Consider the following 24,542-nt stretch of genomic DNA (forward strand, 5'->3'; position numbering starts at 1 on the left):
ATATCAGACACTCATTGTACATACAGCATCCAATGTTTTGCCCTCCTATCTGACATTGTGCCCATGCGGAAGTAGTTCGAGAGGAGCATAGCCCTTTTAACGTTGTTCATAAATAAAAGAAATGACTCAATTCATAAATGAAAATTAATGTTGTTGTCTGATGGAAATTGTATTCTGTGAAAATATTTGCATATTCAACATCATTTGCGAATCGACAAGGCAACGATTTTGGGGGTAATGTCAAATTTAAGATATGTTCATATTTTACAGCAGCATTGGGGGATTTCATGTGCTCCTATGCATGTCAGATCAAAATATTGAAGAAGAAATGTGATACTTGTGAAAGACTGTTTTAAGAAGAAGTTTTAAGAATTCCTCTTCACTCAATATAAACAATGTCAAACCAATAAGGAGAAGTCAAAAGCCGACTATATGATATGACCCTACACCACTGTGCATATTTAGTAGAGCTCCCGTAATAAAAAAATTAGTTTCAAGTAGATCATACCACCTATCAACATTTGGCCTTAGAGCAGTTATAGTTATTAACAAGTAAAAAAGTAATTAATACCCTCCACCATTTTGTAAAATTGGCAATTTCCAAAAAAAAACCGTTAAATATTCTGTTAAAATCTTAAAAATACCGAATGCCTATACGACGACGTGGACCCGCATGGGCAACTTTTGTCATAAGTTATTACAATATTTAAATGCGAAACTTGAAGAAAAATCTGCTAATAAAGTAGCTAAAATCATCAAAATACCGAATATAGGGGTACCGTTATATGGGGGCTATACGAAGACGTGGACCTGCACAGAAAAATTTCTGGCACGGTCTGAGGTATCCATTACGAACTTCACATGCGAAATTTGAAACAATCCTGGTGAATAATGTCGCTAAAATCATAAAAATACCGAATATCGGAGGGTACGGTATATGGGGGCTATACGAAGACGTGGACCTGCACAGACAATTTTCTGGCACGGGCTGAGGTATCCAATACGAATTTCAAATACCAAATTTGGAACGATTCCGTTCAATAATGTCGCTAAAATCATCAAAATACCGAATATCGGAGGGTACCGGTATATGGGGGTTATATGAAGACGTGGACCTACATGGCTCATTTTTTGACTTAGGATGTAGTATCCATTACGAACTTCAAATACCAAATTTGAAACGATTCCGTTAAATAATGTGGCTAAAATCCTCAAAATACCGAATATCGGGGGGTACCAGTATATGGGGGCTATATGAAGACGTGGACCTACATGGCTCATTTTTTGACTTAGGACGTAGTATCCATTACGAACTTCAAATACCAAATTTGAAACGATTCCGTTAAATAATGTGGCTAAAATCCTCAAAATACCGAATATCGGGGGGTACCAGTATATGGGGGCTATATGAAGACGTGGACCTACATGGCTCATTTTTTGACTTAGGACGTAGTATCCATTACGAACTTCAAATGCCAAATTTTAAACAATTCCGGTAAATAATGTCGCTACAATCATCAAAATACCGAATATAGGGAGGGACCGTTATATGGGGGCTATATGATAACTTGGACCTACATGCCCCATTTACGAACTCAACCTGCCTACTGGCAAAATATACATGTGTGCAAAATTTTAGCCTTTTATCTCAATTTGTTCGAAAGATAGCGCGATTACAACATACAAACAGACGGACATGTCTAAATCGTCTTGGAATTTTACGCTGATCAAGAATATATATACTTTGTTGGGTCTGACATGAGTATTTCGAGGAGTTACAAACGGAAGGACATAATTAATATACCTTCCATAGTATGGTGGAGGGTATAAAAATTACATCGGAGACGAGTTGCACAAAGTGGAAATGTACGTCCCGAAAATCACTCCATTTGGGCTGATATTCGCCATTATTTGCACGATAAACCTAATTGAAGATATATATGGGATATATATGGGAGCTATATCCAAATCTTAGTGGTCCTGGATAAAGTTTTGCAAAGCTATTTTCGAGATATCTGGTATTTTAAGATATCTGGTACCAAATATCATTGCTGTCAAATCACATTACGAATTTGAAGGACTTAAACACCAAATCGGATGAAACATATATGTGGGAGCTATACCTACATCTGAACCGATTTTCACCAAATGTAATGTACTTGCTTATAGACTGAATTCGGTCGGATGTACCAAAATACAGGTTATTTGAAATTAGATTAGCCATTTGGTGCACAATTAACCCGAAATCGCTTGAAGACATATAAGGGAGCTATATCCAAATCTGATTCGATTATCACCAATTTCAATAGGGTTCGTCCTTGGGCCAAACAAATATTGTTTTCAAAATTTTATCTCAATCGGATAATAAATGTGACCTGCATTTTTTTTCTAATAATACATGGACAGTCTGACGAACTGACAGGCGTAAATCTACTCAGAAAGTGATTATATGAATATGGGTCTAACTATGGGTCTATCTCGCTTCCTTCTCCATGTTACAAACATATGCACGAAGACATAATACCCTTACCAATATGTGGTGTAGGGTATAAAGAGATGACAACATATGCGGCTAAAATCCGCCTTATCGCAACAAGGGAGTATGGAGCCATGTCTCTTTGCACGAAAAGCGTTCTAGGATATTTGAGGTTTATCTAGCCATATTCGTATGTAGTTTCGACTGGCCCGAGTGACCATATTTCTATTAAACTTTTCAATTTGGTACCATTTGGTATTTTATGAACGGATAGAGCCAAAATCTTGACACTTGGTATACGAATTAAATTTAGAAGTACTGATTTTGGAAATGTGTACTGAGTGTAAGAACTGTTCTAAATGCTGCTAAATTTGGAACACTTTGGCTAAAGGTGAACGGATGAAGCTGGAAATTTGAAATTTTGCTAGGTTTGTGATAAGGAGGTGGTTTCGGAAATGAATACATAAGTGCACCAAAAGTTCTAAACAATACCATATTCAGTACACTTTGATGTTGGGTGAACTGTTTATGCTTGAAATCTGAAATTTTGTCTTAGGGTAGCTTTTCATGTATATCCTGGACATATAGAGGTGGTTTCGGAATTGTTCACTATAATTGTACGGAAAGTACAGAATTGTACGATGTTTGGTATTGGGTGAAGGGATGGAAACAAAATTCTGAAACCAACCGAGCTGGGTCGATCTAGCTATGTATATCCGTCCGTCCGTCCGTCCGTCCATGTTAATTTTAATCATGCTACAGGTCGCAATTATGGACCGATCCTCACGAAATGGAAATATGTTAGATGTATTATATTCCGGTCGCAATTATCGTCCGATCTTCACTAAACTTTGCATGGAGTTAGGGTTGCGATCAGAATAGAATCCTGTTGTTTTGGAAGATATTTTCAAAATGTGTAGTGTTTATAATGGATCAAAAAAATAAATATTGTCAGGATTTTACAGCCGTCCTACACTTCTCAAAAAAGGGTCAATAGATATGGAACATTTTATGGTGTTTGAGTTTTAGACAGAATGTTATCGGATAATATTTAGCTGGTGAAATGCACCACAATTTTGTGTGAAAAAATTACGGAAATTGCAAATACACAAAAGGCGCAACTCGGACCTTTACATTGATGCTGATTTCGTTGACGAATATATCCAACTATCGGAAATACTGAAAAATATAGAGCAATCTTTCTTTTCAAATTTTGTTTAAAATTCCCAATAAAACGACGAAGATTTGGTTTCGGTCAAAAGCCAAGTTGAAATTTTTGCAGGAATAGAATTTTCAAAGTTAACATACCTTCCATAGTATGGTGGCGGGTACAACAAGTAAAAAAAGCCGTAAATTCGGTCGGGCCGAACTTTGAATACCCCATCCCCCCATTTGGAACGAGTCTGACAATTTTCAAAAAATAAAGTCCGTTAAAAACTCTCTAAAAATCTTAAAAAATATGGAATGTACCCGTAATATTAAGATCTGTACGACGACGTGGAACTGCATATTCAATTTTTGTCATAAGCCATTACAATATTCAAATGCGAAACTTGAAAAAAATAATTCGATGTATAATGCCACAAAAATAGTCAAAATACCGAATAGAGGTACTATGATATGAGGGATATACCAAAAGGTGGACATGCACAGACAAATTTCTGTCATAGTCTGCAGTATTCATTGCGAACTTCAAATACCAAATTTGAAACCATATCCGGTGAACAATGTCGCTAAAATCATTAAAATACTGAATATCGGCAGGTACCGTTATATGGGGGCTATACGAAGACGTGGTCCTGCATAGACAATTTTCTGTCTTAGGCTGTAGTATCCATTACGAACTTAAAATACCAAATTTAAAACAATTCCAGTGAATAATGTCGCTAAAATCATCAAAATACCGAATATCGGGAGGAACCATTGTATGGGGGCTATACTAAAACGTGGACCTACATGCCCCATTTTCAATGCAAAAAGTTGTGCAGGCATAATATGCATTTGAAATTTGGTGACATTTTATCAACCTACTTCATTTCTTTTGGAAGCTAGAGTGAGCTCCACAGAGGGACGGACATCGCTAAATCGACATAGATTTTTATGCTGATCAAGAATGTATATACTTTGTGTGGGTCTAAAATGTATATTTCGAGGTGTTACAAACGGAATGACAAAGTTGATATAGCCTCCATAGTATGGTCCCCATATTGGTGTAACAACCATATACTAACTTCTCCTGTTCGAATGTTCCACAATTTTCCGATGATGGCTGATGGGCATTTTTTGAATAGAAGTCAGACATAGTCCACCAATATCATAGGTTTTAATGTACGAAACATTTACAGCTTCTACATGGATGTCGAAAAAAAGAGTGCGTTCTCATAATTTAGATTTTTTTTAAACCTAAAAAATTTAAAATTTCAAAAAATATGGTATTTACTTTTTTCGAACAGAATGTAGGACCAATTTTTATACCTTACAATACTTGGGGTATTATAAGTTTGATTGGGCCAAAAATTATGTAACACCACGTAATATTGGTTTCCCACATAGGAGAATATATATGGATCTTCCTATCTCGCCGAGCTGAGTCGATCTAGCTATGTATGTCCGTCCGTCCGTCTGTCCGTCTGTCCATGTTAAATTGTAATCACTCTACAGGTCGCAATTATGGCCCGATCTTCTCGAAATTCAGAATGGAGGTGGGGATAGGGTCAGAATAGAACCCTATTTCTTTTGGAGATGATCGCATAATATTTAGGGGTTGAAATGGACCAAAAACTGAAAAATTCCTAATTTTGCAGTTACAGGTCGCATTTATAGACCAATCGACGGATGGGAGTTAGCATGCGGCTAGAGCTTAGGGATGGGCATCGGGTAATATTTAGTGAGTGAAATAGGCCACAACATTTGTATTAAATAAAAGTCAAATTTTCAATTAAACCACGAATATTTTTAATCCCGGCGAAATCTCAAATAGACGAACAGGTCAATTCTGACCGTTACGTAGATGCCGATAGTAAATATATCGGTTATATATAGCGAAATATATACAATGTGTATATACAAAGGAAGGGGATGTTAATTAGAATGCTTATATCTTGAAAATGGCTGGACCGATTTTGACAAATTTTGTCAATTCAGAATGTCCTCTTGACATAAAAGTATAAAATCTAACAAAATCGCCAATAAAATATATCAATAATGATGTTAATATTGATTTTGTAGTATTTTGTGACATTTTTTTTTATTTTTTGATATTTTTTATCGCATGCGATTTTTTCAATTTGACTTAAAATATTTTGTAATATTTTTTCACATTACAACACAGGTTGGGGATATTATATAAGTATTGCAATTATCGTCCTTTCCTAACGAAAATTTTCACAAGAGTAGGGTTAGGCTCAGAAGGGCTAGACCTATTGTTTTCGAGGATGTCCCCAATATATTTAGGGGTTGAAATCGACCAACAACTAAATATGTTCCTGGCTTTACAGCCGGTATTCAGGTCACAATTAGAAACCAGAGGTCATGAAATCTAGCATGAAGTTAGAATTTAGGACAGCGGGTATAATGGACCACTACTTTTGCGTAAAAAAATACCAACATTACTTACAGGCGATATCCGAAATACACAAAAGGCTAACTTCTGGCTTTTTATGCTTATTTTGGTTGACGAATATAGTCAAATATCCTTTGGAGATACTAAATTAAATTTTGGAGATGATTGCAAAATATTTAGGGGTTCAAATTAACCAAAACAGAAATGTTTTTCCGATCACACAATTGAAGCCAATCGACACGCCTGTGAAGAGAGTTAAGGACAGGGAGGAATTCTAGCATTTTGGATGACCATTGGATTATATTAGACGGAGTGTATAAAAATCCTAATTTCAAAAGCAAACTCTTCGAATATGGATTTGGACATAATGGGGCTTCTAACATGTTGTAGTGTTGTAGGGTATAACATAGTCGGCCCCGCACGACTATAGCCTTTGCTTACTTGTTTTGCATAATAACATTCAAACCTCTCACCAATGTTGATTCTGAATATAAACGGAAGGAGATTAAATTCCAACTTATTTTGAATTAACAAACGTAAAATAAAACAATCTCTATATACAAATATATATCGATTGATTTCTCTTTTTTTGGCGATATTATTAAGATAAATGTTATTATCGTTTTGTGTGTGTGTGATCTCAATTTAATTTCCATGCCATATATGGGTGGATATCAGTAGATTTAACCAAATCTTTCTATTTGATTTGTTGTTTTTTTACAATGCACAAAATTTACATATGACACCCACTAAATATTTTCCGTGGCAGTTTATTTTTTCGATATGATTTTCAGTACGAAAACAAAAAATGAAGACAAAAACTTATGACTGATGTCTGCGATAGAAAGTTCAATGGAACCATAAACATATGCAAAAAATAAAAGTCGATTAGACTGACTGACATACGTCTATGGAACATTTTAACTTTTCTTTTGTCATCATCCTGAGTGAAACGAATGTGGCCACCTTCATCCTCATTGCCTCCATCACCGGCAATCCCCAAATCCCACCAGTCACCAGGCAAGCGAAGCCATCGATCAAACGTCAATGGAGGAGTTAACACGCAGAAAAAAGGAGTTTCTAAATAGCGAAGCAAGAAAAAACAACAACATCGACAAAGATGAATAATAACAGTAACAACAACATGGACAAAAGCGACAACAAATAAAGTCAACATAACATTTATGGTGAAAAACTCAAAATGGCAGCAAAAAAAAAAAAAAATGAAAATCAATGAGAAGTGAATTGAAAATGAAATCAAAATGATTTGAACATAGGCTCACTTGATTCACTTATTGAAAAGTCGCCCCATATGTGTTTGTTGTGATGTTTCCATTATTTTTTGTTGGGTTTGTGAAAATCTTGTACGGAAAGCTTCACTTTCATTGAACTAAATTTCTCTAGAGACCAACCACCAACAACAATGGTTGCGTTAACGCCGCCACGGGTTACCGCTTTTGTCATTCCATGTCAGCGCAAAAATAAAGGCGCACTGAAAACGCAAGCAAGCAATTTCCACAACGTAATCTCTGAAAAAGAAGGCGACAAAAAAACCGACTCCTACTGCAGCCACATCGAAACATAGACGAAAACGACACTCTGAATGAAATATTTTGATCCGCATGTGTGTGTATGAATGTGTATATGTGGTTGTGGTTGTGTGTTTGTGTCATTCTCCATTTTTGGTACTCCACACCATATTAGAAGATTTGGCAGACATTCAGGCAGACAAACTTGTCATTTTCCAAAAAGGCGTTCATTTTCATTAGACATCCCAATGTTGGAGGAAAACACGAGCACTGTCGTGCGAATAAACAAGGCAACGCCATTCCAAAAAAAAAAAAAAAAAAAAACACTTTCATAATTGCAATTAAGTTTTGTAGTTGACAAAAACGCTTATTTATGCTTGCACCAATGGCAGTTTTAATGGTATATTTTTTCATAGCTACAGGAGCATAACTCTGAAAAATTTTAATATTTTGAAAACCGTATTATATTCATAAAATTTGTATCGATTTTGGAGTTGGTTAATCTCGACCCATTATTTCTGGCACCATTCCAAATATCGAAATTTACAAAACAAAAAAAAAAAAAAAACTAGTAAAAAAGAAGTAATTTCTGCCGGTCCGAACTTGGAATACCCTCCACCATTTGGAACGAATTAGAAAATTTTCAAAAAAATAAAATCCATTAATTTTATTTTAAATCTTTACAATATCTAATACCATATATCTGATGATATATGGAGGTATATATGATATTGTGGACCTATTAAAACACATCTATGTCTGGGTGTAAAGTACTCACAGGAACTCCTTGTGTGGATTTTCAGATAATTCCATTGGGAAATGTGGCTAAAATCATCAAAACCCCAAATATCGGGGGTACCGTTATATGGGGGATATACGATATTGTAGACCTATATAGACAAATACCTTTTAGGGGTTAAAGTGCTCACAAAGAAATCCTTGTGCGGATTTTCAGAGAATACCATTGGAATATATAGCTAAAATCATCAAAATACCGAATATCGGCGGTACCGTTATATGGGTGCTATACGATATCATTAACCTATAAAAAGAATTCTCTGTCGGGGGGTAAAGTGCTCACAAAATACCCCTTGTACAATAAAATACCCCGTGTACAATTTCCGTTGAAAAATGTGGCTAAAATCATCAAAATATCGAATATCGAGGGTACCGTTTTATGGGGGATATACGATATCGTGTATCTATACAGATAATTCTCTGCTGAGATATAAAGTACCCACAAGGAACTCCTCGTGTAGAATTTCAGTCAATTCCATTGAAAAATGTGGCTAAAATCATCAAAATACCGAATATCGAGGGTACCGTTATATGGGGGATATACGATATCGTGTATCTATACAGATAATTGTCTGCTGAGATATAAAGTACCCACAAGGAACTCCTTGTGTGGATTTTCAGGCAATTCCATTGAAAAATGTGGGTAAAGTTATCAAAATACCGAATATCGGGGGTACCGTTATATGGGGGATATACGATATCGTGGACCTATATAGATAATTCTCTGCCGAGGTATAAAGTACCCATAAGGAACTCCTTGTGTGGATTTTCAGACAATTCCGTTGAAAAATGTGGGTAAAATCATCAAAACACCGAATATCGGGGGGTACAGTTATATGGGGGATATACGATATCGTGGACCTATATAGATAATTCTCTGCCGAGGTATAAAGTACCCACAAAGAACCCCTTGTGTGAACTTTCAGACAATTCCATTGAAAAATGTGGCTAAAATCATCAAAATACCGAATATCGGGGGATACCGTTATATGGGGGCTATACGATATTGTGGACCTATATAGCCCATCTTCGAACTTGACCAGCCTGCAGACAAATACAGATCTGTGCAAAATTTTAGCTTCCTATCTTAATTCGTTTGGACTGTAGCGTGATTACAACAGACGGACAGACGGACGGACAGGGCTAAATCGTCTTAGAATTTTACGCTAATCAAGAATATATATACTTTGTTGGGTCTAAAATGATTATTTCGATGAGTTACAAACGGAATGACGAACTTAATATACCCTCCATACTATGTATGGTGGAGGGTATAAAAAAATTATAAATATTTACCTAAAAAAGTAATATTTTAATTAATATTAGGTCAAATGAATAGAGGTACCTCCCCCAACAGAGGGAAAAACTATTAATAATTATAGGTCTCATAAAATTCGGTTTTACACTGAGCAGTTTTACATGGAAAATCCAGCAGATAATTAAAGTAGATTTAATCATGGCACAATAAAGAGGTGGAACAGCTTTGTAAAACTGCAAAAATACAGCCCTGAGGCTATGTCCGCTTTCTGTCAGACTCATTCAAAATTATATGCAACATGTTGTTTTCATATTTTTCCTCACTATTTTAAAAGTGAAATAGCGCGAAAAATAAATTAAATACCTTGCTTTTCCCTCAAAAATATGATCCAAACTATTCAATATTTCAATTTCATGGCTAAACTGTTAGCCGCAATCTACGTGTCTTCCAATCATTGGTTTTGAAAAAAATTGGTTTCATTTTTCAAAACAAAAAATACATACACAAAATTGGCAGAAGTCGGGCACACTTAAAAAAATTTTAATCAGCTGGTAGATCTACCTTACCTTTGTATTGTATCATGGATTTTACCAGTAAGGATAAGTGAAAAGTCGGGCGGATGATACCCTACACAACTATGAATATTTAGTATAGCTCCCGTAACAATAGAAATTATTTCAAGTAGATCATACCACCTATCAACATTTGGCTTTAGAGCAGTTAGAGTTTGCCATTGAGTGCATGATATTACTTGGACGAGGGTTATATTAATAAAAAATATATCGGAGCCAAGTTGCACAAAATGGAAACGTACGCCACGAAACTCGATTCATTTTGGGCTGATATTAGCCTTTATTTGCACAGTAAACCTGTGCAAATCTCTCGATAAAATTTGGCAAAGGTATTTCCAAGCCTCCAAGATATCCGGAACAAAATATCATTGTTGTCGAATGCATATTACACGGAAGTGAGGGATTTAAACGCTAAATTGGATGGAAAATATACAGAGTGAGATAAAATAAGTAAAAAAGCTGTAAAGTCTTTTGTTAAAATCTCAAAAATACCGAATGTAGCCATATATTAGGGTCTATACGACGACGTGGACCCGCATAGGCAACTTTTGTCACAAGCTATCATAATATTCAAATGCGAATCTTGAAAAAAATCTGTTTATAAAGCTAAAATCATCAAAATACCGAATATAGGGAGGTACCGTTATATGGAGGATGTACGAAGAAGTGGAGCTACATGGCCCATTTTCTGTTCTATGCTGCAGTATCTGTTACGAATTTCAAATATCAAATTTGAAACAATTCCGGTAAATAATGTTGCTAAAATCATCAGAATACCGAATATGGGAAGTTATCGTTATATGGGGGCTCTACGAAGAAGTGAACCTATATGGTCCATTTCCTGTCTTAAGCCGTAGTATCTATTACGAACTGCAAATTTGAAATAATTCCGGTAAATAATGTAGCTAAAATCATCAAAATTCCTAAAATTTGGAGGTACCGTTATGTGGGGGCTATTTGAAAACGTGGACCTACATGACCCATTTTCAATACCAAAAGTCCTGCAGACATAATAAATAAAATTTTATCAACCTACTTCATTTCGTTCGGAAGCTAGACTGATTTCCACAGACGGACAGACGGACAGACGAACGGACATCGCTAAATCGACGTAGAATTTTATGCTGATCAGGAATATATATACTTTGTGGGGTCTAAAATGCATATTTCGAGGTGTTACACACGGAATGACAAACTTTATATACCCTCCATACTATGGTGGAGGGTATAAAAAAACTTCAACAAAGTCAAACGCCATAATTTTTATATTTTTTTTAATTTTATTGAATGAAAGAGAAAAGTGTGGAAATAGCACGAATTGGCACGAATTATGGCCTTCAAACGGCCAATGAAACCGTCACACGCTGCCCGAATGTTACTCTGCGGTATTTTGGCCCATTCCCGGCGAAGCGTTTGCTTGAGGTGATTGACACTTTGGTATTTTTTAGTGCCAACCTTGCTTTCCAAAATACTCCGGACACAATAGTCAAACGGATTGGTATCCCGAAATTTTGGTGGCCATTATGCGCTGGAAATGAAGCAAAAAACCTCATTTTGTAACCATTCATGGGCGACGCGTGCTTAGTCCTGTTGGAATTTGCAAGGCCTGCGGCCAAAATGTTTGCGTGCCCAAGGCTTTAATACACCCTCAACAATATATTTCTCCGCGACAATATTCTGATGCTACGGTCGATTAATACGAGCGGAGAGCGACCATCGGCTGTTATGGCGGCCCACACCATCTTCATGGCCGGCGCTTAAGTTCTGGTGGCCAACCGAAGGTGCACAGTTTCAGTTGACCTCTTTGGCAAGTAAACACGATCATTTTGTTTGTTTACAAATTGCTGGACAACGAATGTTTTCTCATCGGAGAAAACAAAATTCTGCAGTTCACCACTTTCGGCCAAGCGAAGCAACTCTTAAGCTCTTTTGAGTCGATTTTCTTTCTGTTGCGGTGCAAGTTCTTGCACTGCCCCGAGCTCATTTTTTAATATTTGCCGAATGGAATATTGCGATATGTTCAGCTCACGAGCCATTTTTCGGCCACTGCGGCGCGGATTTCGATCAAGTCGCTTCTTTACTTTTCAAACCATTTCTACTGATGTTGATGTTTTCTTCAGTCCACGTCTTTGACGTCGGGCTACGTTACCAGTATCACAGCAACGAGCGATGGTACGAGACACAAAAGATTTCTTCACATTTAAATTCTGGAGTGCTCTAACGATGGTCACTTGTGGTTTTCCAGCCAAATATAAAGAAATCACACTATCACGCTTGAATTAAATCACAAATAACTTTTTTTCTGGAAAATTCTCACCAAAATGCTTTTGTACGCTTGTAAACAATGTAATGAGCTGTCACTGGAATAATTTTATCAGCTGTCGGACGAGTGGCTTAGAAATTACAGCAGTCTGAAGTTGTTTAAATTTTTTGATCTCACCCTGTACATTTCTTAAAACCCAGCCTTATAAAACCCCTGCGCCCCAAGACTGGCCCTCGTGCAAAATTTCAAGGATCCAGCTTCAGCTGTTTCATAAGTCCACGTACTGAACAGGAATAGTGTGTGTGTGTGTGTGGGAAATTCCAAGTGGAGGCAATCACCTTTCTAGAGTCCGAACTACCAAAATTTGGCGAAATTAGCTGAGAAATACAAGGTGGCGCAAAAGTAATCCTCCTACCACGATTGGCCCCTAATTTCTTAGTTACAGCCAAAAAACATTAGAAGTTTACTTCTGCCCCACCTTATATATGCTTTTGTACTTGACAGACATTCCGATGTTTTTTGTTTGTTTTTTTATACCCTACACCACAAGGTGGTCAGGGTATTATGTCTTTGTGCATTTGTTTGTAACAGGCAAAAGGAAACGAGATAGACCCGTAGTTCCTTTTGATGATCTGCATAGAATCACATTCTGAGTCGATTTATGCATGTCCGTCCGTCCGTCCGTCTGTCCATGTATTTTTGTAAACAAAGTACAGTTCGCATTTATTGCCCTATCCAGATGAAATTTTGCACAAATCATTTGTTTGGCCCAAGGACGAAACCTATTGAAATTGGAGATAATCGGTCAAAATTTAGATATAGCTCCCATATATATCTTCGTCCGATTTGCCTTTTATTGTATACCAAACGTGTAATATCATCCCGAATAGTATGTAATTTTGCACATACAACCAAATTAGGCCTGAAAACAATTATGCCAAATTTGATCGAAATCGATTCAGATATAGCTATAGCTCCCATATATATTGTTCATCCGATTTGTTATTTTTGTCCTCCGCAGACGTAATATACACTCTGTAACAACAATATTTGGGAAAATATATCAAATACAGCTCAGAAATACATTTGCTAAATTTTATCGAGATCGGTTCAAATTTGGATATAGCTCCTATATATAACTTCGTCCGATTTACTTTTGATTGTGCACCAAACGTCTAATATTTTCCCAAATGGGATAAAATTTGGCACTTACGACCGAATTGAGTCTAGAAGCTAGTATGTCAAATTTGGTGAAGATCGGTTCAGATGTAGCTTTAGCTCCCATATATACTGTTCATCCGATTTGTTATATTTGTTACCCATAGCCGTAATATGCACTCCGTAACAACGATATTCAGGGAAATATATCAAATGCAGCTCGGAAATATCTTTGCCAAATTTTATCGAGATCGGTTCAGATTTGGATATAGCTCCCATACATATTTTTATCCGATTTCCAATTAATTGTGCACCAAATGGGCAATACAAGTCAGAATTTGAAAGATACAAATGCTTCGGCATATTTAGTCCTTTAAATTTTAAATTGTAATTATAATCATAGCGTGTATGATTAAATTCTCCCCTAAAAACTTTTAATTGTTATGTGGAGCTCTACTAAATTAGGAAAGTGGTGTAGGGTATCATAAAGACGGCCCCGTTTTTTTTGTAATTAAGACATTAGTTGTCAATCGTAAAATTTATAGCATTCTCTGATGGGAGGATTACTTTTGCGCCACCTTGTGTATGACCAAAATGAAAAGATACAGGGAATCGACGTGCCTATAAAAGGACTAAAAAACACCTTATTTTAGAAATAGTATTAATATCAACAACAAATATCTATATTAAATCTGGGGAGGTATAATGGGGTAAACTTAGAATAAACTATGAATTCTCATTAGTTGTTTTGGCTTGTCATAATCTTGGGAATCTTATTTTTTTCAATTTGCATTAATTTCTGTCAATGTTTAGTCCTTTTAGAATATAATACTAAATCCTGCCCCCGACAAAAACAAACTGCATTGACGCCCCTGAAAAGTGAGCGGGTAGGTAATCTATCATAGCTTTTTTGAAACTTGGTTTCAGTTATTGAATGAATGTCGTCCAAATGTGCGGGTTGATGTTGATTATTTACATTGGTGTCACTTTCATCACACACAAAAACGGCCAGTCGTGATGATGGTGAGTTTACAATCGCCACAGCTCTAAATTGGCATTAACAACTTCTTTTTTTCTTCTTTTTTTTTGTCTCAGTTAGTTGCATTTCTTTGTTTTTTTCTCTCGTGTCTTAGTTATGGCCATTAGGCAATTTCTTTGGCACCACCACCGCCATCAAACGATCATCGATCAGCAACATTCCCACCACCACCACCATCCAACAGAAGCCACAACTGGCAGCCAGTCAGCCAGCCAGCCACATTGTCGTCAGCTACGTCAAAAAGCAATAAGCCAAACGCTGGCTGTCAGTTTTTAGCGTTAAGAAAATAATATTACCCACCAGAGTTGACAATGCGTTAATTTTTTCCGACAATCCAATAAAAAAGCGCAAATTTGCTGTTACCGGTAACTGTTAAAGTCGTCGTTGTTGGCTACCAATGCCACCGCCACCACCATTGATGCCATTTTTTGTAAATGGAAGCGGTAAGCGATGCTACCGATATGCTGCCGTTTAAGATTTCATTGACACATTGGCAAAAAAACAAAGCAAACTATCGTTCCAAACGACGACAACATTGTCATGTTGCATGCAACATTTCAAACAAATGTTTATTTTCATTTAAACTCGACTATTTCGTTATGAATGAGATATTAACATTTATGTTGACTAACGAGTGATGTTGCAAAAATTATACTGAAGGTTTCTTTTTCTTTTGATATGTTCGTAGAAGAAGAAACAAGTAAAAAAGCAGCTAAGTTCGGGCGTGTCGAACTTTTAATAACCTCCACCATTTGGAAGGAAATTGCAATTTTTCAAAAAAAAAAATCCGAAAACCGCTTAAAAACAGTTATATAGGGACTATACGAAGACGTGGACCTGCATATTTTTAGTCATAAGACCTTTTCTAGGTTCATAGTCATAGTAACCATTACGAACTTTAAATTCGAAATTTGTTACAACTACGGTGAATGATGTCGTAAAAATCATGAAAATACCAAGTATCGAGAGGTACCGTCATATGGAGGCGGTACGAAGACGTGAACCTGTTGAAAGGATTCCGGTGAATAATGTTTCTGAAATAATAAAAAATACCGAATATCGGGAGGTACCGTTATATGGATGCTACACGATGACGTGGATCAGCATGCGTCATAGACTTTCGTACCCATTACGAACTTCAAATACGAAATTTGAAATAATTCCGGTAAAAAATGTTGCTAAAATGATAAGAAAATACCGATCGTCATGGACCATTTACCAACTTAGTCTTCCTACTGGTAATCTATGCATGTATGTAAAATTTTAGCCTTCTATCTCAATTCGTTCGAAAAAAAAAATGATTACAACAGACAGACAGACGCTAGATCGTTTTAAAATTTTACGCTGATCCAAAATGTAACAAACGGAATGACAAAGCTAATATACCACCCATAAAATGGTTGAGGGTATAAAAAGACCTTCTACAGGTCTTCTATGGGTCGGAGGCCTTCCACAGGTATTTTATAGACCGAAGACTTTCTTCTCGTATTAAACGGACCAATAAAAGGTCTTTCATGGACCCAAGCCCTTCAATAGGTATTCTATAGACCGAAGGCCTTCTACAGGTCTTCTATGGACCAAAACTCTTCTACAGGTCTTCTATAGACTGAAGACCATTTTAAGGTCCTCTATAGATCAAAGATCTTCTACAGGTCGATCGAAGATCTACAGGTTCTCTACGGACCGGTCTTTTGTGGACCAAAGATTTTCCACAGGCTTCTGTGGGCCGAAGACAGTCTTTAAGTGTTATGTGGACCAAAATCTATGGGCCGAAAATCTTCTACAGGTCGTCCGTGGACCGAAGATCTTCAAATCTTCTATGGACCAATGACCTTCTACAGGTGTTTTATGGACCGAAGACCTTCTACAGGCCTTCTATGGACAGAAGACCTTTCTAGATCTTCTATAGATCGAAGACCTCCTCTAGGTCTTCTATAGAACGAAGACCTTCTCTAGGTCTTCTATGGAGGGATGACATTCTATATGTCTTCTATAGACCGAAAACCTTCTACAGGTTTCATATGGGCAGAAGAATTTCCTCAGGCCCTCTATGGACTGGAAAACTTTCACTGGTCTTTTATGGGCCAAAGATCTTCTACAGGTCTTCTATAGCCCGAAGACAGTCTATAAGTGTTATGTGGACCAACGACCTTCCATAGGTCTTCCATGTTACAAAGATCTTCTACGGACCAAAGACCTTCTACAGGTCTTCTATGGACCAATGAACTTCTACATGTCTTTTATGGACGAAGACATGCTACAGGTCTGCTTGGACTGAAGACTTTCCTTAAGTGTTTTAAGTTCTTCGTCATTTCTTCAGTTCATAGTCTTGTCCAGGTAGAAGGGTCCTAGAGCATTCGTTTACATACAACGATTTTTTCAAGACTTCTTGCGTTAAATTTTTCGAAGGTGCTGCTGGATACAGAAGTTCTCTTACGGGTCTTCTGGTGATATCAGTCCATCTAAAGTTCGATAGAAAACCTTTACTGGTTCCTTGAAGATAGGAGACCTTAATAAAGAATAACACACATATATCGTCCCAAGGTAGAGAATACACTCTTTTAAGAGATAACCCTCGTATGGTTCCTTAAAGTTTGGAGACCTTTTTCAGGTCTTCTTAAAAAAGAGATACTCACATATATCGTCGCTAGGTAGGGAACACTTTCTTTTGAGAAATAACCCTCGTATAGGTTTCCTTATTTCTAGTCTCTCCACCCATCTAGTCGTCTTCTGTTATTGTGTGTTTACACCAAGTTTGGTTCAAACTTTTTTCTTTTTGGTCTGCTGTCGCTGTCTGTTGTTTGATTGCGATTGTGTCAATTCAAGGAGTACTTTGACTTAAATCCCATAAAAATCGCTGCTTGTCTGCTTTTATGTTGCTAAGTTTTGCTTAACTTCTACTTTCTTTTGACATTTCAAAGTTGCAGCATAACGAAAGAGAAACAGAGGGAAAAAAGAGACAAAATCGAAAACGTTCAAATGAAAGTGACATGTTGGAGCTGCTGCTGCTGCTGCCATTACCAAATCTTGTTGTTGGCTAGCTGTGGTGCGACAATTGGCCACATTCAACTGGTGGCCAAGTTGGCCAGTGAAGTTTTTGTACCTTGCAACATATATTGTATTGTTGTTGTTGTTGTTTTTGCTATTATCGTTTACCTTTATGGTTAGCTGTATCTCCAGATATGACATTCAAGTGTCGTCGTCGTTGTCGTCATTTCATAAACTCAAACGTCTGTCGCACTATTTGTTATTTCTTCGGCAGCATATTTTTTGTAAGATTTGTGTTTTCCGAATGTAATTTCCATGGTTTGTTGCAACTTTTTTTGACAAGGATTTTCCAAAGAAGACCATGAAATTGTGAGCCAACAAACAACAAATACATACATTCATTCAATGCTTCACAATGATGACAAACGAAAACGAATCTCTCGCAATGCCCATAGAAAATCCGCACATCACCAAAGCCATCATTTATTAACTTTTGACCATAAAAATATTTTTTAACAAGTTTTTCTTTTTTTTGAGATTCGCATTCGATTTTAATGAAATACATTTTTTCGTCATTTATTGGAAAATAGTTTCATGTCGCTTTGGTTATGAGAAAATCATTGTCGAAAATGCGATATCAGCTACATAACATGAATAATGTCAATAAGCGATGCCGATTACTGAATGGAATTGATGCAATTATTTTTAATTGCCACAAACACAACGACACACAACAGTGACATCATAATGGAATGGAATAATATTTTGCTGAGGGGGTTTCACTTTGGTTTAACTTAACATCAAATCTGTTGATACAGGAGGCATTCAGAGGATAGAAATTTTTAATAAGGAGATATTTTTTGTTTCATCTTGTAATATACATGTTGTTTAGATTCTATTTGTTTCAATTTAAAGTGTTAATTATAATCATTACTCTAAATGAGACAGTCTCTCATAGACAGACGGGAGGGAGCCTCATTATATTGTTAACAAGCGTACAAAAGCATTTTGGTGAGAATTTTCCAGAAAAAAATTATTCGTGATGGAATTCAAGCGTGATAGTGTGATTTCTTTATATTTGGCTAGAAAACCACAAGTGGCTATCGTTAGAGCACTCCAGCATTTAAATGTGAATAAATCTTTTATGTCTCGTACCATCGCTTGTTACCGTGATACTGGTAGCGTAGCCCGACGTCAAGGAAGTGGACGGAAGAAAACAGCAACATCAGCAGAAATGGTTCGAAAAGTAAAGAAGCGACTTGATCGAAATCCGCGTCGCAGTGACCCAAAAAATGGCCCGTGAGCTGTATTTCATTCGGCAAATAATGAAAAATGAGCTCGGGATAAAGCTATTGAAATTCCAAAAAGTGCAAGAACTTACACCGCAGCAGAAAGAAAATAGACTCAAAAGAACTAAAGAGTTGCCGAATTTGGTTTTCTCCGATAAGAAAACATTCGTTGTCCAGCAGTTTGTAAACAAACAGAAATGATCGTGTTTACTTGCCAAAGAGGTCAGCTGAAAATGTGCACCTTCGGTTGGCCACCAGAACTCAAGCGCCGGCCATGGTGATGGTGTGGGCCGCCATAACAGCCGATGACACGCAATCATTTTGGGCGCAGACATTGGACATTCCCAGGACTCAGCACCATCGCACTCATCAATCACCAGCCAATAATGGTTACAACATAAGGTTCCTCGCTTCATTTCCAGCGCACAATGGCCACCAAAATCTCCGCATACCAATCCGTTGGGCTATTGTGTTTGGAGTATTTAGGAAAGCAAAGTTGGCACTAAAAAATGCCAAGGGGTCGATCACCCTAAGCAAGCGCTTCGCCGGGAATGGGCCAAAATACAGCAGAGCAAAATTCGGGTAGCGTGTGACGATTTCATTGGCCGTTTGAAAGCCATAATTTGTGCCAAAGGTGACCGATTCGAGCATATCTCAACTTATTCTAAAATTTAATGCCATTTCTGACATTTTTTGCTTCCATTCAATAAAATTTAAAAAAAAGTAAAAATTATGGCGTTTGACTTTTCTGCAGTTTTTTTTATCTCACCCTGTATATGAATTTCTGGCGTTTAGGTAATATTAAGACTCTTGACGTTTTCTATGACCTATAGTAGAATTTTATGACAAATAATTTTGTGGGATATTTTGACTTGCTACGATCCCGTGGAAGTTTTTAATCATATTTTAATAAAGGACCTTTGTAGGCTCACCTTCTGGTTAAAATTTACCTCGTATTTTTTTTCCTACAATGTTGCCGAAGACATTATATACGGATTGCGGAGAATCTTTAGCAAAAAATTTTCAACAACGTTTGGGTGGAGGGGAACTTTCCCCCTCTATTTTGGTTACTTTCCGATGTAAACTTTCAAAGCGCCGATACCCGTGTCTTCTTTTTGTAGCTCTACTTTCAAAATCTTCTAGATTTTCCCTGTTATTATATTTTGTTGCACAGTGTTATTGAAAAACAAGTAAAAAAGCAGTAAGTTCGACCGGGCCTAACTTTTAATACTCCCCCACCATTTGAAACACATTTTTTAAATTTTTCAAACAATAAAATCCGTTAAAAATTCTATTAAGATCTTAAAAATGCCGAATGAAGTTATTATATTAGGGTCTATACGACGACATGGACCTGCATAGGTAACTTTTGTCATAAGCTATTATAATATTCAAATGCTAAACTTAAAAAAAAAAATAAAAAAAAATACCGAATATAGGGAGGTACCATACGTGGACCTGCACAGACAATTTTCTGGCATAGGCTGTAGTATCCATTACGAACTTCAAATAAAACAAGTAAAAAAGCAGTAAGTTCGGCCGGGCCGAACTTTGAATACCCTCCACCATTTGGAACGAATTAGAAAATTTTCAAAAAAACTAAATCCAATAAAAATTCTTTTAAAATCTTTAAAATATCTAATATAGGAAGGTGCCGATATATGGGGGGATATACGATATTGTGGACCTATAAAGACAAATCTATGTTTGCGTGTAAAGTACTCACAAGGAACTCCTTGTGTGGATTTTCAGATAATTCCATTGGAAAAAGTGGCTAAAATCATCAATATACCGAATATCGGGGGTACCGTTATGTTGGGGCCATACGATATCGTGGACCTATATAGATAATTCTCTGCCGAGGTATAAAGTACCCACAAGGAACTCCTTGTGTGGATTTTCAGACAATTGCGTTGAAGAATGTGGGTAAAATCATCAAAATACCGAATATGGGGGGGGGGGGGTACCGTTATATTGTGGCTATACGATATTGTGGACCTATATAGATAATTCTCTGCCGAGGAATAAAGTACCCACAACGAACTCCTTGTGTGGATTAACAGACAATTCCGTTGAAGAATGTGGGTAAAATCATCAAAATACCGAATATGGGGGGGGGGGGGGGGGGGGGGGGTACCGTTATATTGTGGCTATACGATATTGTGGACCTATATAGATAATTCTCTGCCGAGGAATAAAGTACCCACAACGAACTCCTTGTGTGGATTTACAGACAATTCCGTTGAAGAATGTGGGTAAAATCATCAAAATACCGGGGGGTACCGTTATATGGGGGATGTACGATAACGTGTACCTGTATAGACAATTCTCTCTCAGGGGGTAAAGTACTCACAAGGAACTACTTGTGTGGATTTTAAGACAATTCCATTGAAAAGTGTGGCTAACATCGTCAAAATACCGAATATCGGGGGTACCGTTATATGGGGGCTATACGATATCGTGGACCGATATGGCCCATCTTCGAACTTGACCAGCCTGCAGACAAATACAGATCTGTGCAAAATTTTAGCTTCCTACCTTTATTCGTTTAGACTGTAGCGTGATTACAACAGACGGACGGACGGACAGACGGTCTAAAATGATTATTTCGATGAGTTTCAAACGGAATGACGAACTTAATATACCCTCCATACTTTTTTTGGTGGAGGGTATAAAAAGAATTTTGTCCCACTCCGATTTGCAATACGTTTTTTACTGGCTATAGTCCATTCTCTTCATAATACATTTTAACCAAGTCATCTAAAAATGTTCTATATTTCTTCAATTTTGAAGAAGTATAATATCGGCGAGTTTAAGAGTAGGCTATTTAGGTACTTACAAACTTTCAACCGAATTAGATCATCCACCTGTGAGTTGTAATCAATCATTGTCATGACCGAAATGCTAATTGCTTTAATTTTAAATGTTAACGCAAAAGATAAAATATGCATATTATAAACGGCGGGGATTCCTTTTTCTCGGCCATTAAAGGCCAAGAAAATGTTGTCATAGAGTATATATACAAGAGGAACTTTGCGAAAATTCAGAAAGCAAAAATACGAAACCAAAATGTCCGCATTCTATAGTTTCTTGGCAGTTTTTGGTGTTTTGGCCGTTATAACTGTTGGTTTAGCAGATGATGACATTTTTACAAGCAAGGTTTTGAATGACAAGGAGTACTATGTGGGAGCATTTAGCAAGGTAATTGAATATTATTTTGAATTTTCTCCTTCTTATTCCATAAAATCTTACTACAGGTCAATTGGTATCGTGCAGCTCAAACATGTGCTGCACATGGCATGACACTGGCCTCCATCGAATCCAGTGCAGAATATGAGAGCCTCCGAAATTATTTACGTGAAAAAAGTAAGTTAATTTATAAATTTGAAAATTAATAATATCTTAATAATTATTGTTTTTTTTTTTTTTGTTTATCTATGCTAAGAACTTTATGGTAATCAATACTGGCTTTCTGGTACCAATTTGCCCGCAAGTTCCGATTATGTTTGGTTAATGTCGGGCACTCGACTTTCCTACACCAAATGGGCCACTAATCCAAGCACCACGGCCAATCAATGTGTTCGCACAAATGATAATTTCTTGTGGGTAACCGGTGCTTGCACTGAGTCTCATTACTTCATTTGCTCTCGACCAGTTGAACCGGCATGTGGCGTATTTGGTAGATGTCAGTTTAAATACAATCCAAATGTTCAATTGTAATCAAGGGACAAATAAACAATGAAAATGCTTAATAATTAAAAACAAAAATGAGAATAATTAGTTGAAACTAGGCTTTCATTTAACACCTAAAAAAATAAAATAGGAAATTTGGGCGATAAATAAAGGATTTCTTAAAAGATTTTTTACAAAAAGTTTTCTATTCACTGAACAACCCAAATGCAAATTTGGAGTTAATATTTCCAAAAAAAATAGAGAAAAAAAAATTAAAATAAATCAATGCTCTGTTACAGAATCTGCAAGAATCTACTATTTTTTTCATAAAGATATCATAAAGGCAAAATCGGCTATCAAAGTAAAAATGTTTACATTCTTGCAGTTCTGTAACAGCGCAAAATCTGACATGCTATACCATTTTTTTAATAACAATACAAAATGTCATATTTTTATGGAATACTAACACTTTCAGGGGGATTTACTAGATAGGTAGGCCGTATTACAATATTCAAATACGAAACTTGAAAAAAATCTGTTTATAATGCAGCTAAAATCATCAAAATACCGTATATAGTGAGGTACCATGGGGGTTATAAAACATGGACCTGCACAGACAATTTTCTGCCATAGGCTGTAGTATCCATTACGAACTTCAAATACAAAATTTGAAAAAATTCCGCAAAATAATGTCACTCAAAATCATCAAAATACACAAATATCGGGAGGTACCGTTATATGGGGGCTATACGAAGACGTGGACCTACACAGTCCATTTTCAATACCAAAAGTCCTGCAGACATAATACACATTTGATTAAATTTTTTTATCAACATATTTCATTTCGTTCGGAAGCTAGAGTGATTTCCACAGACGGACAGACGGACGGACATTGCTAAATCGACATAGAATATTATGCTGATCACGAATATATATACTTTGTGGGGTCTAAAATGTATATTTCAAGGTGTTACAAACGGAATGACAAACTTGATTTACCCTTAATACTATGGTGGAGGGTATAAAAAATGACAATCTCCTAAATCGAATAACCATTCAAAAGTTAATGTAAACAAACTACTTTTCCATTACAAGTTCATTGAAATTAACACTGTGCAACAAAATTATTATTATTATTATTATTATTTTTTATACCCTACAACACTATGTGTTGGGGCTATTATAAGTTTGATTGGGCCAGAATTTATGTAACACCTCGAAATATTGGTTTCCTATATAGGAGAGTATATATGGATCTTCCTAGCTCGCCGAGCTGAGTCGATCTAGCTTTGTATGTCCGCCGTCCGTCTGTCCGTCTGTCCATGTTAATTTGTAATCACGCTACAGGTCGCAATTATGGCCCGATCCTTACGAAATTCAGAATGGAGGTGGGGATAGGGTCAGAATAGAAGCCTATTTCTTTTGGAGATGATCGCCAAACGTTTAGGGGTTGAAATGGACCAAATACTAAAAAAATGTCGGATTTTGCAGTAGCTATACAGGTCGCAATTATAGACCAATCGACGGAAATTCGCATGTAGCTAGAGTTTATGGCAGGGAAGAAGCCTACCAATTTGGGTGGTCATCGGATAATATTTAGCGGGTGAAATAGACCATATCTTTTGTGTTGAAAAAATTCAAAATTTTTCATTAAACCGCGAATATTTTAAATCCCGACGAAATCACAAAGCCATTACAAGGTTACTTCTGATCTTTACATTGATGTTAACATCTAACAAATCGGATATATAGCAAACTATGTGCAATATATATGTCTATCAAAGAAGATATGCTTGAAAGATCTCATATATGTGGAGAACGGCTGAACTGATTTCGACAGTTCTCATTAATTCAGAATGACCTCTTAGCAGGAAGGAAAAAACGTCTAAAAAAATCGCATAAAAATATCTCCCTAAAGATGAAAATATTGATTTTGTA

General features: G+C 36.6%; 1 protein-coding gene across 1 annotated transcript; it reads left to right on the plus strand.

The window, feature by feature from the left end:
- The first annotated feature begins 21,969 nt into the window (after nucleotides 1–21,969).
- On the plus strand, nucleotides 21,970–22,700 carry LOC101890209 (macrophage mannose receptor 1). Its single transcript, XM_005188619.4, has 3 exons — nucleotides 21,970–22,133; nucleotides 22,190–22,298; nucleotides 22,378–22,700. Exons 1-3 carry the CDS (start codon nucleotides 22,002–22,004, stop codon nucleotides 22,650–22,652), a joined length of 516 nt encoding a protein of 171 aa, XP_005188676.2. The 5' UTR covers nucleotides 21,970–22,001; the 3' UTR covers nucleotides 22,653–22,700.
- The last annotated feature ends 1,842 nt before the right edge of the window (nucleotides 22,701–24,542 follow it).

The sequence above is a fragment of the Musca domestica genome, unplaced genomic scaffold (genome assembly GCF_030504385.1).
Source record: "Musca domestica strain aabys unplaced genomic scaffold, Musca_domestica.polishedcontigs.V.1.1 49, whole genome shotgun sequence".
Taxonomy (NCBI): Eukaryota; Metazoa; Arthropoda; class Insecta; order Diptera; family Muscidae; genus Musca; species Musca domestica.